The following is a 16,829-nucleotide window of genomic DNA, read 5'->3' on the forward strand; positions in this document are numbered from 1 at the left end:
GAATCACCGTAACAAGGAAGAGGAGGTGGGAGGGGCAGCTACCAACAGGCATGGCTTCCCCAGACGAGAAAGGACATTTTCATAAGGCTTGTGTCTTCGCTGCTCAGCAATTCACGTATGTTTTCCCAACCTCAGATTCCTCAGCCAACACAATGGCTCGCTTCTAAGACCCAGGCATTACACAGGAACACCAAGTAAGAACACCCTGTGAAGTAGGTAAGGAAGGTACAAAGCAGGGTTTCACCATATTTCCCTTATTAGCAATGCCAGGCAGAAAATGGTTACACTTCAGGTTTTTAATACTTCCTATGTTTAAACAATATTTATAGAACAAAATATTTATGCTCCTTTTCAAAGATTTATTTTTATTTATTTTAGAGAGACACAGAGAGAGAGAGAGAGTGCATGCAGGGGGGGAGGGACAGAGGGAGAGAGAGTCCCAAGCAGACTCCCCACTGAGTGCAGAGCCCCCTGTGAGATCATGACCTGAGCCAAAATCAAGAGTTGGACACTTAACCAACCAAGCCACCCAGGTGCCCCAAAATATTTTAGGTTCTTAAAACTAAATGCCGTGGGGTGCCTGGGTGGCTCAGTCGGTTTAAGTCTCTGCCTTCAGCTTGGGTCATGATCTCAGGGTCCTGGGATCCATCAAGTCGCCTGTTGGGCTCTCTGCTCAGTGGGGAGTCTGTTTCTCCCTCTCTCAAATAAATAAAATCTTAAAAACAAAAACTAAACACACTAGGGCGCCTGGGTGGCTCCGTCGGTGAAGCGTCTGCCTTCAGCTCAGGTCATGATCCCAGGGTCCTGGGATCGAGCCCCAAGTCAGGCTCCTTGCTCGGCGGGGAGCCTGCTTCTGGCTCTCCCTCTGCCCCTTCCCCTGCTTGTGCTCTGTGTCTCTCTCTCTCACTCAAATAAACAAAATCCTACCAAAAAAAAAAAAAAAAAGAACAAAATGTTCTGGTATATTTCAAAGTTGCTCCTTAAAAAAAAAAAAAAAAAAAAATTAAACACCAATGTCCTCTAAAAGTCTAGGGCTGGGGAAGAGTGAGGTCAGACTCAGACCCAGGCCCTTCTCTTCACAGTCCAGAGCTCCTAACCTTGGCTGTCAAGCTTTAACATGATGTAGGGGCTTTGAAAATACCAAAGCCTGGGTGGGTCTCACCCTCAGGGATTCCAAAGGACAGCCGTGATCTGGACCACTGCTCTGTGCCCTGTCCAGCCCCCACTACCCTAGGGCCTCAGTCACCACTGACCTGCAGAGACACCCACCTGGGCCCTTCAGTTCAGACCCCAGCCCCAGGGGTCACCTGCAGCCCAGAGCAAGTATGCAGCCACCCTGCTGACCTCTCTGGTGGGAGGTCCAAGATGGAGCTCCTCATTGCCCCTGTGTCCTAGCCTGTTCCAGGGCAGTCAACCCAATGGGTCACACAGGGCAGGGTGTGGGGGTCACTGGAGCATCTCACCCTCTCCTGCAGCATCACCCTCATCCAAAGTACTGCCCAGTCCCACCTGGTCTGGGAGCCACTTCCTACCTGGTGCCACCCCACTCTCTCCTGACTGCCCACACACAGTGACCTTTCTGACCCCAGCCCGCCTTCTTCCTTCTCCACTTCTGTTACCATGCGGCTCATCTCATTTTCAGATGACAGGCAAGTCTCCTTCCTCAGGGCCCCCCCAGCTCCCTTCGCGATGGGTTCTGGCTGCACGGGTCATGGCCACCACGGCTCTGCCCGACTGAATGCGAGCTCCACGGGGCCGGACTGTGGCACGTACAAGCACAGCACTGGGCTTGTAGCCAATGGTAAGCACTTGCTGAAGGAAAAACTACTGAAGTCAAACCCTGGGCTTACGATGACATATTTTTAAAGCTTAGGTATTTGTATCATTTCTGCCTTGAAAATATTTACTTATTAAAAAAGCATTTTAGGGGGCACCTGGGTGGCTCAGTCGTTAAGCGTCTGCCTTCGGCTCAGGTCATGATCCCAGGGTCCTGGGATCGAGTCCCACATCGGGCTCCCTGCTCGGCGGGAAGCCTGCTTCTCCCTCTCCCACTCCCCCTGCTTGTGTTCCCTCTCTCACTGCGTCTCTCTCTGTCAAATAAATAAATAAATAAATAATCTAAAAAAAACCATTTTAGGGGCATCTGGGTGGCACAGTTGGTTAAGTGTCCAAGTGTTGGTTTCAGCTTAGGTCATGGTCTCAGGGTTGTGAGAATGAGTCCCATGTTGGGGTCCATGCTCAGCATGGAGCCTGCTAGAGACTCTCTCCCCCATCCCTCTGCCGCTCCCTGCTGCGCACACATGCACTAATAAATAAATCTCAAAAAAAAAAAGGCATTTTATATACTGAAAAGAACAAATGCTGTAAAATTATATTCTTTAAGAACCAAAAGAAGATTTATTTTCTTTGAAAAAGATTAATTAATTTATTCAAGGACTTTTTTAGGTCCCCAAACGTACTCATCTTCTAACTGAAGTGTGTCCCCTTTGAACACCAGCACCACCTCCCCACTTCCCAAACAGGATGATTTCCTTACGTCTCAGAGGAAATGTGTTTCCTTCATGCGAGGGACAGAGCACCGCTCTCCTCTGGTCCTTAGCATCTTCTTTTTACAACTGTCCTCACAGTGATGATCACTATGCTAACACCTTCCTGTGGTGTTTACATAGCTCAAATGGAGAGCAGATTCTTCATGGCCATTAGGAAAACAAACTCTTATGAAAGGTTACAACCCGTTCAAATTTCTCTGCTTCACTTGGAAATTCAGGCACAGGAGTTGAGATGAGGAGAGCAGGTCTGCAGTCAGGACTCACAGCAAGTGCACTAGATCAGATTTAAAGAGGTATTTCTGCAAAGCTGTGACTTTTAATACTTGGCAGAGCACAAAGGAGAACCACCCACCCATCTTCAGACTGGTGAGCAGTCATATGAGCCATATAAAGGAGTTCTGTGCAGCTGCTGAAAACGCTCTGTAACAGACCTAGCAACGCACGGTAAAGCACCCGCGGTAGAACATCCACCCGGAGAACGCCCACTGGCCACTGCCCCCCAGGCCCCACACCTGCTAGGATGGAGACGGACAGCTGTCCCTGGTGCTATGCTGGGTTTATGGTCTCCCCTTTAATTAAAAAACAAACAAGATCAATAAATCACTCGGCAATACAATATCCCGAAATTTTCAACGAACCATTTAGTATGATGGCTTTTCAACTGATGAAAAATTAAAATAAGTTGTTAAACCTTGCAGAATTTCATGCAAACACAGATCAAAAAAGGGGATTCTAAAGTCAAATGCACACCGCTCCGTTGTTGGTGGCTATCATGGTGAGTGTGTAATGCACGCGGATTCTTTCAGATCACCTGATCATGTGGCTTCAGGCAGAGACAGTAGAGAGTGGAAGACAGGGAGAGGCCCTGTGGTCCGGCCAGAAGCAAACTGGTGGGTGCACCCACGACATAAAAGGAAGGATACACACCAGAGACGGGAGGACGCGAGTCGGGAAAGTCAAAATCAAAGACCCACAAATACGTATCTGAGTGGTCCTCAAACCCGGACGGAAGGAATGGCTCTGGCGAGACCCAGCAGCTGCAGGAGAAAGGAAGACCTTCACACGGTAGGAGTTGGTGTCGGCGGGCTCCACCCACTCTTCTGAGAGATGCAGAGGCAGAAACCAAGCCACAGGTGAGTCTGCTGTTAAGTGTGGCTTCCAGAACAGGTGAGAGACTATGGATTAACTGAGGCTCCCTGGGGCTTGGATGTCAGGGATCCTCGGCCCCCACTCCACAAACAAGCCAAGGTGCCATAAACAGCTGGCCCATGCTGTGCGCAAAACCCCACCCCTACAAGCCACTGCAAAGCGGTACCTGCAGAAAGGTATTTGACTGGAAGGGTATTTTGGCAACACACCAAATATATATAAAGGTCATTCAAGGTCTTAGTCACAAATTGTGTGGTTTAGACAAAAGAATTTTAAGGGTTTACTGCCCAAATTGATGTCACCATCGGAAAACTACCAAGAGGGCAGAAAAGTTGGGGAGGGTGGGTGTGACCCCACCGCATATCAGGTCACCTGTCCCAGTGACCCAAAATCTAAAAGTGAGAAAAAAGGCAGGACAATGTCTCATGACAGAGGAGAAAACACTTGGCTTTTTAGACTCTTCACTCAGTTGTCGGGCAATTCAGGGCCGGGAAGCTGCAGAGAGGAGGCAGGAAACAGGGGGGTGGAGGGGGGTGCTCTGGGTCCCAGGGAGCCTGCTGGGCACAGGAACTCTCAGGGACATCAGTGAATGCATATTTTTGAGATGTAAGCCAAACTGCACATTTCCTCCTCATAACGCATCCAGGTACACTTTTGATGAGCGGGCTTGAAAGCCAAAAAGCCCTCTGGGATGTATACTTTCCATGAGGCCAGAGGCTACTTTGCAGGGATTCACTAAAGGGGATCAAGCCAAAGGACTGGCGAGAGCAGGCTGTTCCCAGACACAAGCGCAGACCTCTGACAGCCAGGGGCTGGGAGGCAGCTGGGAGTGCAGCCGGCAGGGCCCAGAGCAGAAATCGGCAGAGAAGCTCCTGGAGGGCAGCCGTGCTCCTGTGAGGGTCCGAGTCACATCCACAGCGCCCCGCCCTCCCCTTGTTGAGGTCTGCCTGTCTCCAAGGGGGGTAACAGGTCCTGCTCTGCCCGGTCACTCTGGTAACAGTACAATGACCCTGGCACGCCACAGGGCCCAGAGGGGCTGTGACCAAGAGGCACCATCTGTGGCGTGGGGAGACTGGTTCTGCATGGATGAATGAAGCTGCACTCAGGTCTCCTCAGCAGCACTGTTTCCAACTAGGCTGGGGGCCCCTCACAAGAAGGTGTGATGGACAGCAAAGCCAGCCAGCCAGCCAGCCAGCCAACCAATGGTAGGATCTGAGGGGACAAGAAAGACAAACTAGATTTTTATTCCACATGCTTTTTCTAGGGAACCAGCCAATTTCTAGACAACGGGCATTTTCCAGGGCTGGCTCAGTTCAACCCAAGGTCCCACACGACTACATCTAAGTAGTGGCAAGCCCACTGGTGTGAGGACAGCAGGGTTCTCCAGGACCTCTAGGGAGACACCTGACCCTATATGACCATGGAAAGGTAGGAAAGGAGCTGAATTTCCCCCCTAAGACTTATTCAACAGTTGAAGCAAGAACTCACAACTGATCCTCTCTGAATGGGAAACAGGCCGCCAAGGACCCTAGGGCCATAGCGTCCTGGTAATCGGAGCCCCCTCCTCATTTTCTTGGGACACAACAAAGCCATGCTTTTCCCTCTATGACATTGAGAAACCATATTCACAGGCAATCTCAACCAACAACTTCATCTTTTGCCTAAAATTTCACCCAAACTGATGAACTTGAGTTTCATAGCATCTCTTCCCTTTGGTAACCCTGTGGTAGAGGTACATTTCCCAAAACGAAGGGAAGCATAGCTGGAAAACCTAAGGACACCTGCATAATCATGGCCCGACAATACCCTTTCAAATAAAATAGCAAGCAAAGATTAACTTAGTTGTGAAAGATAAAAAATCTAAAATTCTAAGCTTGTAACCACATACCCGCCCCCCCCCACCAAAGTTCTGTTCTTTTGAACCAAAGTTAGATAAGCAATGTTTAAAACCCTATAAATTTACCAGGCATAGTCATACCCCACCACCACGGTTTGAAATGGACTGAGCACATATGTACCAGCAGCCAACTAGGAAGTGTGGTGCTTACCATGAACCAATGGCTAAGTACTTCACTAGCAACCTTTTTCCTCCTCCAACCCAAAACATTTGTGAACCTATTCCACACACCTTTCACTGCCATGACTCCTGGACAGGCAGCATCTCCTTCCCTGGGGTACTTTAAAAACCCGTGATTATTTCAATGTGCTCTCTCCCTCTCTCAACTCCTTTGAGTAAAAGTATTACTCAGCAGAACTTCGGGCTCCCCCCCACCCCCAAAACTCAATTTTTTAAAGATCATGATTACAAAAGGAGTGCCTGGGTGGCACAGTTGGTTGACTCTTGGTTTCGAGATCAAGCCCCACGTAGGGTTCCGTGCTCAGTGGGGAGTCTACTTAGGACTGTCTCTCCCCTGCCCCCACTACAAGCAAGCACTCTCTCTCTCTCTCTCTCTCTAATACATAAATAAATATTTTTAAAAATCATGATTCCTAAAGAGGTAAGAATATGCAATGGGGAAAAGTCTCTTCAACAAATGGTGTTGGGAAAACTGGACAGCAACATGCAAAAGAATGAAACTTGAACACTGTCTTACACTATATACAAAAAACAAACTCAAAATGGATTAAAGACCTAAATGTGAGACCTGAACCAATAAAAATCCTAAAGAAGAGCACACGCAGTACTTTTTCTAGCATCAGCTGTAGCAACATTTTTCTATATATGTCTCCAGAGGCAAGGGAAACGAGCAAAAATGAACTACTGGGACTTTATCAAGATAAAAAGCTTTTGCATGACAAAACTAAGAGGCAACCTATGGAATGGGAGAAGATATCTGCCAATGACATATCCCATAAAGGGTTAGTATCTAAAACATATAAAGAAATTATAAAACTCAGTAACAAAAAAACAAATAATCCAATTAAAAAATGGGCAGAAGACATGAACAGACATTTCTCCAAAGAAGACCTACAAATACCCAACGGACACATGAAAAGATGCTCAATATCACTCACCATCAGGGAAATGCAAATCAAATCCAGAATGAGACACCACATCACACCTGTCAGAATGGCTAAAATTAGCAAGTCAGGAAACGACAGATGTTGGTGAGGATGCAGAGAAAGGGGAACCCTCCTACACTGTTGGTGGGAGTGCAAGCTGGTGCAGCCACTTTGGAAAACAGTATGGAGGGTCCTCAAAAGGTTAAAAACAGAACTAACCTATGACCCAGCAAATGCACTACTGGGCATTAACCCCCAAAATACAAAATACTAATTCAAAGGAATACATGCACCCTTACATTTACTGCAACATTTATAATAGGCAAGATACGGAAACAGCCCAAGTGTACATCAATAAATGATGGATAATGAAGATGCGGTGTAGGCACACCATGGACTACTCATCCATAAAAAAGAATGAAATCTTGCCATTTGCAACAACATGGATGGAGCTAGAGAGTATAATGCTAAGTGAAATAAATCAGTCAGAAAAAGACACATACCACATGATCTCACTCATAGGTGGAATTTAGGAAACAAAACAAATGAGCAAAGGGAGAAAGAGAGAGAGACACACCAAGAAACAGACTCGTAACTATAGAGAACACCCTGATGGGGGGCTGGGGGAAACAGGGGATGGGGATGAAGGGATGTACTTGTCTTGAGGAGCACCAGATGATGTATGGAAGTGTTGAATCACTACATTGTACGCCCGAAACTAGTATGTCCTAGAATTAAAATAAAAACTTAAAAGAAACACAGATCATGGGCAGCTGGGTGGCTCAGTCGTTAAGCGTCTGCCTTCGGCTCAGGTCATGGTCCCAGGGTCCTGGGATTGAGCCCCGCATCGGGCTCCCTGCTCGGCGGGAAGCCTGCTTCTCCCTCCCCCACTCCCCCCGCTTCTGTTCCTGCTCTCGCTATCTCTCTCTCTCTCAAATAAATAAATAAAATCTTTAAAAAAAAAGAAAAGAAAAAGAAACACAGATCATGATTAAAGTCCTTTCAACAGGGTTATGCATCATAAAAACCCAACCTACCCGTGTCTGAGAGGATATGTTAGCGTTACCTTCTCTGTAACCTGAAAGTCAGAGTATTTAAATAAATTATAACAAAGTGGGATGGCTTGATCAAAGGCTGAGGTGTTTGGAGGCACAACCCCCTATGATCCATTCCTAAGGGTCTTTTCAGGGACACCTCCAAAGATGCTTGGCCCAGCCAGCACCCTTGCCAGAGGACGGGCTCAGGGACAAAGATAACTTGGAAAAACAGACAAAACTCAAAGGAAGCTTCTGGAGCTCATCAGTCTCAAGAACTTAACAGGAACTGAAAATCCACGATGGTTTTAGTAGAATGTGACCTCAAGTAGTATTTAAAGATTGCAAAAAGAAAGGGAAAAATGATCTTTTTAATTGTTACACAAACCTAGAGCTCAAGTAAACAAAATCGGGGTTAAACATTTTAATACACTCCACCCAGAAGCAGCAGACAGGGGAGGGTCCACAAACTTCTGCCAGCTACCAAGTGGTAGAACCAAGTTTTCTGAATCTAGCCTATTCCTCCTTCTTGGTTTCTGGCACTCCCTAATTACCATAGTGACTGCTCCCAGAACAGTCCTGACTTCCCAGCCCTCATGTGTCCTGTCTCCTTGACTCATTACCCCCCCCATCCCCCCACCAGCCCTGGCAGCCCAGGCACTCACGTCCAGCTCCCCATCGTCGAGCTCCCCATCATCATCCTCCTTGTTTTTCTCCTTGGCGGTCTCCAGGGGCTCCTTGTCTTCCACACTGTGAACGCCTGTAGCCCCCTCGTCCCCAGGAGCTCCTTCTCCCTTCTCCTCATCATCCTCGGCGCCAGCCTTCTCAGCCTCGTCCTCCTGCCCAGCGGGGGCCGGCTCCTCAGGGACCTCCTCATCATAGTCTAACTCATGCTCATCCAGGTCCCTGGTGACTGACGAGGCTTCGTCCCTCAGGTCGCTTGTGTGCTCTTCCTCCCCTCCGTCCCCCTCCTCCACATGCGGGGGGCTCGTGGGGCCCCTGCTCAGATCCTGAGCCTCGGACTCCTGGTCCTGGTCCTCCTCGTCAGAGTGACTCTCCTCCTCCTCCTGGCTCAGTCCCGGGGCGGCATTGTCTTCATCCTCCAAATCAGAAGCCCTCCCCCCAGCTCCGTCTAAATCCTGATCAGACCCACTCTCCCTCAGAATGTCATCGTCCGAGAGCCCCTGCTGCTCCTCTTCTTCGTCCTCTGGAGAGCGAGGGTCCCGTTCAGGGCTCTCGGCCACATCCATCGGTACCTACAGTTCTGCAAAAGAAAGAGAACACAGATGCACAGCAGTTAGCAAAACAGAAAGTCAATCTTGGCCTGGTTTTCTTGGCCCCATTCTCATTCCCGACCTGCAGGAGGGACCAGGACCTGCACCTCTCTTGGCCCCACACAGCTCCTCCAAACCCCAGACCCCACTCCACAGACCACTGCTGCCGGCTGTTCCAGCAGGAAGGACGCTGGCTGGCCCTGCACACAGTACCTCCACAGGCTGCACGTAGTCCCTAAGCTGTGTCTAAGTGCCTCACATCTGCAGCTCTCTGGCAGAGACCGGGAATACTCCTTCTTGGCACAAGCACAACCCGGCAGGTAAACAGAAAGTGAGCAATACGATACACATTGCAAGGGACAGCTTTCTGGATTCTTAAATTATTTTTAAAATTCCAGAAAAGTTGCATTATGGAATGAGGCAACCAAATTAAAGGCACGCTGCTATTTTTCCTGGAGCTGCCCTCAAGGGTCTGGAGCAGAAACCCTGGCCGGCCTTGTCCCCAGGTCATGGGCTTTGTCCTGTTCCTGAATGCACTTCTCCAAGCGTGGCCGCGACTGCCCCATCAGAATCACTCGGGATGATCTTTGAAAATGCAGACTTTGGGCCTTCTCACAGATCTGTATGTCGGGGCCACCAGCAGACGCTCAGAAAGCGGCGTTCATCCATGCATGCTGTAATTATCTCACAGAACAGTGGAGAACCGTCATTCTAACACAGTATGTCATGGAAAAGACCTCTGGCAGAAAATTTTATGTATCTGAGTGGTTTCCTATGTAAAAAGACCGTCATTTTAGAGGATTTTTTTCCCTATTTTTACTAAGCTAGAGATAATCATAAAGTGGACATTTTTTCGTTTTCCCACCTCCCTGCCCAATGACAGGACATTGTTCCCTTAGTTTTAAATGTAAATTGCATAGAGTGGGACAGGAGTGTATGTGCACTAGACCAACACCAAAGAGCATCCACCAATGCAGCCTGGAGCAAGTCACTGCTGAACTAGTTTGAAATAAGAGGAACAGTGCAATGCTCAGTGTTTACTTGATTCTTCAAAATTTTAATTTAAAATTTTGTATGTCACAATTATGCAGCTTGGTATCTCAGCAAGATCTGGAAACACACACACATAATTACATACTTTAAATATAAAGAATTATTTTATGCATTTATAGAACTAAAAACTAAACATGTATCTTTCAGGTTTATACTTTTGAAAGGAGAACCTGTGTTTAAAGATGCACATACCAAGAGATGGTATCTTAACCTACAATTAAACATACTTTTTTTTTTGCAGTTAATGGAAATTATTATAATTGAGTACACATTAAGACAAATCACTTAAAATTCACCACTTTATAAATCAACTAAATGGTCAGCAAAAGAAATCTACAAACCAATCAATCCACTCACAGCCACAGTTTTGAAAATGATTCACTTTTCAGGTCTTCCTAACTGCACTATCCAGAGGTAGGACTATTGGGAGAATTTTTAAAAAGTCAGTCCTCAGGGGGCGCCTGAGTGGCTCAGGCAGTTAAGCATCCAACTCTTGGTTTCGGCTCAGGTCGTGATCTCAGGGTTGTGAGATCGAGCCTGGCATCGGGCTCAAGCTCTGCACTCAGCACGGAGTCTGCCTAAGATTCTCCCTCTCCATCTGTCGCCCCCCACCCCACCCCCACCCATGCGTGCTCTCTCTCTCTCAAATAAAAAAAAAAGTCCACAAACAATGGACTCTGTTGAAAATCGAGTAGAGCCCTACGCCCCACAGGGCAGAGCCTGTCCCTGTGCACAGCATACGTACCACCCACAGTCAAGATAAGCAAGGTGCCCGCAAGGTAAGGGCTTTTTGCTCTCAGCTGTCGCAGACAGGGCCTGAAAGGAGGGGGGTTAAGCAGCCACTCAGGGCCCCTTCCCCTTCCTTACTGAATAGTAAGATTTTCCTTTGTGCATGAGTCCTATGCCCATCTTTGCTTAGTTTTTATCACACTGTATTTAAGAAATCTTCTTCACAGGAGGGCAGTGACTTTCATCTCCCCAGCTGCTGAATCTAGACCTGTATGCTGTGGGCAGCCAGTCACATGGAGCTGGTTACTGAGCCTCAGACATCCTACTTGAAACCCGACAAATTCTTCTTTTTTTTTAAGGGGGGAGGGGCAGAGAGAGGAAGAGAATCTTAAGCAGGCTCCCATGTGGAGCCTGATACGGGGCTCTATCTCAAGACCCTGAGATCATGACCTGAGCTGAAACCAAGAGTCTGATGCTCAACTGACTGAGCCACCCAGGCACCCCCCCCAACAAATTCTGATTCTCACATTTTATAATCCAATGGCAACCCTGGAAACAAAATGACTTCTTACTTAAATCAATCAAATGTTATCTAAAATTATATGTCAAACTAGGTTAAAAATCTGCAACTGATAAGCTGCAGAAAAGACCCAAGTCTGCTACTGGCCTCCCAACATCCTACCCTGCTCACAGCCACAAACTCTCATAGCCTGGTAAAAGCCCTTTTTGGGGCCCAGATGCAAACAGGTTTGCACTTCGGTTTCACTGTTATGATTAGATCCAAACTGCTTTTTATATTCTGGGAAACTGAAATCAAATCCTAGCGTAAGAAATGGAAGAAAAAGAGTACCTAACTTCAAATACCTGAACCAATGCAAAAAGCGGGCCAGGCCAGTGGGCAGTTTACCCCTTGGTGTGGTGCAGTTTTATGGGGCACAGAGACAGTGCAACAGTGTGGGCTCTGCGTTAGAGCTGAAGCCCAGCCCCGCCGCTTCCTCGCTTCAGGACCCTGGGCCAACTACGTACACTTGCCACACCTCAGTCTGTCTCTTCACCTGAAACACGGGGACAACAGTATCCACTTCACAAGGCTGTTGCAACAATTAGATAAGCCTGATAACAGGCCAGGCACAGGTTCCACATATTTGAACTTAAACTGAATTAGCGAGAGGACGAGTCAAGGTAATCCTCAACTTCTAAGAACCAGACTCCTATAACCAACCCCTGTCAGACGCATTTCCAGTCTCTGGGTGCACTTGATTAATTCATTCACGGTTTCATTTGACAAACAGCTCTCTACCCCATGGGAGACTCTATCACTGCAAGGATGTCTGCAATAAAGCTGGCAGCCACCACCATCTGCTAAGAGATGGCCCCTCTGTGTCAGGTGCCTGACCAATCCTTCACGTCAGCCTTCCAAATAAGCCACGTTCCCTGTCACAGATAAGGGGCCCTAGGCCACATGGCCACGGAGCGGGCATCCTGGGACTGCGAATCAGAGCTGCTTCCAGGGCATGTCGTCAATTACAGAGCCCGGCGCTATGCATGAAATGAGCTGGGGCAAAACCTGCAGAGGAGCCCACCCCCTCTTCTTGCCACTGTTCCTACAGGAAAACGGGACCTGAGTTCCAAAGTAATTTTATAAACTCTTTTTTGGAACAGAACCCACACATCCTGGGGACTTCTACTGAACCAGTAGATTTTGCCTGTTTTTCTTTTCTCTCTTCTAAAGTTTTGTGCCGACCCATTTACACTTCTATCTTAGGCCCTCTAGAAACAAAAACATTCTCACGTACACAGAAAAGTTAACATACCATTTACATAGTCTATTAGTTAAAACAGTTATCAACATATGGAGGTCCAACTTGTGACACCAGTCATTTATTTTAAGCTTGCCTAAAGTTTGACTCTTATGCATGTAAACTAAACAGGAATCCAAGAATAACCCCAAAGATGCACACCCTTATACTGACGCCACGGGAAATGCTGACTGAAATCACGATCCCGAGAGGCTGGTGTATCATGGCAGGGAAAGTAATTTTAAGAAGTACTAACTGAGTACACCCCCCCACAGTTTAAATTTTGGACATCACTTCAACATTCCAAGGACACCAAGATAGCTAACTTCCTGACTCTCAAAGGCAGTTTTCAGAGATGACCAGAAGGTGGCAGGGCGAAAGGTCCTGGGCGCACCTGCTACTAGGAGGGCGGCCTAGTGCTATAGGGGAGTGGTGCTTAGCCTTAGGGGAGCAGGGATTGATTTGAGAATCTTGATGAAGGGGATGGGATGGCTCATCTCCCTAGAAAAACCTGAATGTATGCAATTTATCTTCCACTTTAGGGAGTTCAAAATCCCGAGGCTTACCCACCGCTCTCAAATTGAGAACACTTGTGCTTAGTATATGTTATTCTAGTACATATCCACACTTACCACGCTGTCCACAACTATTTGTCTGCAAAGTCTGTTGGCAGACCCCTCCCCTCCATGAAGTACCTGAATAAAAGGGTTCAGACTCACCTCTGTGTTTCCCAAGGTCAGCAAACAGCAGTGTCCCATGTAATTTGTCTAAACTGGGTCATGTCTGAGACTGAAAAGGGGGCACTATTAACAATTCCAACAGGTGGGACACCTGGGTGGCTCAGTCGGTTAAGCATCTGCCTTCAGCTCAGATCATGACCCCAGGGTCCTGGGATGGAGTCCCACATCAGACTCCTTGCTCAGCGGGGAGCCTACTTCTCCCTCCGCCTGCCGCTCCCCCTGCTTGTGTTCTCTCCCTCTCTCTCTGACAAATAAATAAAATCTTAAAAAAACAAAACAAAACAACAACAAAAAAATAATTACAACAGGCATGAAGAGAAGCTGTCCTAGGCACACTGGGACACACAATCACCCTTAGGAGGCCCTGACAATTTCCTGAGGAGTCACATCTTTTCTTTACCTATGGAACCCCTTGGGATTTAACAGTATGACGCTGCACACAGGTGAGCACCATGGAGAGAAAAATGTGCCAAAGAATCTACCTATTAGAAACAACCTGAGCCACACCTTGCTGCATAGAAGAGAAGTGTCACTGGGGGTCAGAAGATGGTTTGTGTTCCAGGCCCTGGGCTGGGCAGGTTCATGGTCTCACTGGGCATCTACGTCCTGTTTTGAGATGAATTCAATCTGGCAACCACCTGGGTGCACACTTTAGGTGAGGTGCTAGGAAGAACACGCAGCCTATCAAATGCAGACAATGCCATGGAGGGTCCTCTTGTCACATCTTCACCAACTCCCAGTTCAGGGTTTTTACTCAGTTGTTCTTCTCACACAATCACCTTGTAATTGAGGATTCTTGGCGAAGTTTAGAACCACCTCTTCGGTTCTTTGACCCACAAGATGGTGAACTTGCCCAGAGAACTGAATGACAAGTGTCCCATCACTGTGTTTCCACTGCACACTGCCTTTGGCAGACGATGCTCGATAAATGCTTGTTGAATAAATGACAAAATCTTGTTACTTGAGAAACTACCTGTTGCATACCAGGAAGAAACTGGAAATAAGGGCCCCGTTTTTAGAAGACTACACCAGAGTTCAGACCTGCAGGGGGCTGCCTCACCTCCCAGCAGCCACGCTGGAAGGCTGCACACTGATTCCAATGGCAATACTAAAGTGCAGAGCATTTTGGGAACTTCTCTGTTTGAGTGACCTTTAGAACACGCAAGTTCTTTCCTGGTGCTCTAGTAGCAGCAGGTATTCCTCCCCTCAAGGTAAGTCACTTTGAGAGGTCACAGGAGACCATTCAGAGCCTGGTCTGGTACATGAGGTGAGCTACCAAGCCAGGTAAGATGATTTGTGGTTAAACATAGGGTACGACTACTGAATGAGACCAATTTTCTCATATGACATATATTCACTGCCCAAACAGAAGTTATAAGGCGGTTCTGGCAAAGGAGCGGCAATGAAATACAAGCATAACCTTTTAAGATAGCAATTTTTAATAGAGCAATCCCTCTTTGAATGCTCAAGTTCTGGTACACCTGGTTAAAAATTCTGATTCATAACTTCACAGATTTACAACATCTAAAGGAAGGACGTCAAAGTAGATGACAGACAGTACCCCCAAACTGACGAAACTTGACCACCGAAACTCCTCAGGAAAGCAGCACTCACCTTGAGATGATGTGTAGCTGTGAAAAAGTAAAAAACCTTCTTATACATGAGCAAGGTCACAGCTTACCTGTTGGCTCTCTGGAATGATTCCACAAAGCTTCCTTACACCATCTGGGAATTCCCCACCCAAAACCAGAGAGGAGTTCCAGCCTTTGGGACACACATGTGCTCAGACTAGTAAAATCCTCAGGCAAAGACTCCAACCCCACTCCACCAGCAAGAGGAGAGAAGAAATGATGAGACACTGCTCTGCCCCCAGGAAGTACTAGAGATGCCAAACACTCTCTTCTTCCATTTTCCCCAAACGGCTCGAACACTGACCTACTCTTGCAAAAGAGCTTGCTGAACAGAGCTCTCGTAAAATGATCAACCACTCTACACGGCAAGTGCGCTGTCATAAAGTATTCGAGAAAACTTAACTTCTAGCAGGAGCAAGGCTGGAAGTGAAGTCTTAGGCTGCCCCAGCATGATAGCTACAGTTAGTTTATCCAAAGGACTCGGCATCCTTCGGGATCCTACAGGAGCAAGGAAGTTTATGCCTAAGAGTGGAGCTCGAATTGGGGCACGGCCAACACACCCAACCTGTGCACACTGAAGCTGAGGGAGCAAGTTCCGGGAGGTCTAGAGAGCTCAAAGTTCCGAAGAGCCCATCCCCAGTCCGGGCTGGTCTCCGCCGGAGGGCGAACCTGCCTGCCTCCCCCCACCCCCGCTGTGGGCGGCAAACATGTGCCACGCGAATGTCCCGGAAGAGAAATGACAGCTTCGGGAGAATGGACTCCAGCGCGGGGCGCAGAGGCAGCCGCGGGGAGTCCGAGCTCCAAGCAGGTTCCAGGGCTCCCCGGGCCGGCAAGCCGCGGACCAAACGCGGGATCGCGCCTGTTCCCGCGACCCCTTCCCAGGGCCCGAGAGCCACGCTCGGCCGGGGACACAGCCCGGAGCGCTCCCCGGAGGCGGCGGCGCCGGGGCTCCCGGGCCTCGGCTCCGCGCCGCCGCCACGCTCCCCGCCCGGCCGCCTCGGCCTCCTCCCAGCGGGCCCGGCCTCCCCGCCGCCGCCGCCGCCACCTACCTCAGCGCGAGGGCGGGGAGGGGGCCACGGCTCCGCTGGCGTCGGGGCGGCGCGGGGAAGACGTCCCTCGGCCCTTCCGCTCCTCACAGGCTCCGGCTTGAGGCGCGACGCGGGCGGAACAAACGGGCTCCACTACCCGCGGGGGCCGGCCATTGTGCGACGTCATCAGGCCGCGACGGTCGTCCTGCGGGCCGGCGGGCTTCCCTCGCTCGCCCCGCCCTCCGCCCGCTTCCTTCCGGCCTCCGCGCGGCCGCCTCCGCGCGGCCCCGCCCCCGCGGCGCGCGCCCGCCCGAGCCCGCCACGGCGCAGGCGCCGCCAGAGGCCCCGCCCCGGGGCGTGTCTCCGAGCCCGCGCGCCGCCGGCCGCCTGACCACGCCTGCGGGGGGGCGGGCCGAGCCGCGCAGGTGGTTCCGCCCCCGGAGCCGGAAATCCTACCTCCTCCCGCGGGCCCGACGGCTCCCGCCCCGTTGAGCGTAGGCACCTAACGCAGAGTTACTCGCTTTTCGGATACTGAGTTTAAACCTCAAAGCCTGGACGCGTTCAGCTATTTCCGTCGGACTAAATCGCTTACGCTCTGTTGAGTATAGTCAACTCAACACAAAATCAATCATTTTTGAGTATTGAGTGTAAATATCAAAGCTTCAGATTTTTAACCATTCCCGCTTTCTTAAAAATAATCAGATCAACAAAAAAATCAATCATATTGTAGATACTAAGATTCAATATCAGAGACAAATTTCACTATTTCCGTGGGAATAAACAGCTCTGCGTCTTACTGAACGTGATCAGCTTTCTGTGAGCGAAAGGACATCACGTGGT

General features: G+C 49.0%; 1 protein-coding gene across 6 annotated transcripts in view; it reads right to left on the reverse strand.

Moving 5' to 3' along the window:
* Positions 1-16,199, reverse strand: part of ZC3H18 (zinc finger CCCH-type containing 18) — a 60,552-nt gene extending 44,353 nt beyond the window's left edge. For 3 of the 6 annotated variants that reach the window (XM_064581190.1, XM_064581189.1, XM_045890594.3), the window contains exons 1-2: positions 16,011-16,199; positions 8,401-8,999 (exon numbers count right to left, since the gene is read on the reverse strand). In XM_064581190.1, coding sequence (XP_064437260.1) covers positions 8,401-8,985 — 585 coding nt within the window. In that variant the 5' untranslated portion in view covers positions 8,986-8,999; positions 16,011-16,199. Of the gene's footprint in view, positions 1-8,400; positions 9,000-13,309; positions 13,561-13,837; positions 14,250-16,010 lie in introns of those variants that run through there. The other 3 variants (XM_045890596.3, XM_045890595.3, XM_064581188.1) reach the window with 3 other exon arrangements.
* Positions 16,200-16,829: the final 630 nt, after the last annotated feature.

This window comes from Mirounga angustirostris, unplaced genomic scaffold (assembly GCF_029215605.1).
Source record: "Mirounga angustirostris isolate CCGP_5_RB_7025 unplaced genomic scaffold, mMirAng1.0.hap1 SCAF_16, whole genome shotgun sequence".
Classification (NCBI taxonomy): domain Eukaryota; kingdom Metazoa; phylum Chordata; class Mammalia; order Carnivora; family Phocidae; genus Mirounga; species Mirounga angustirostris.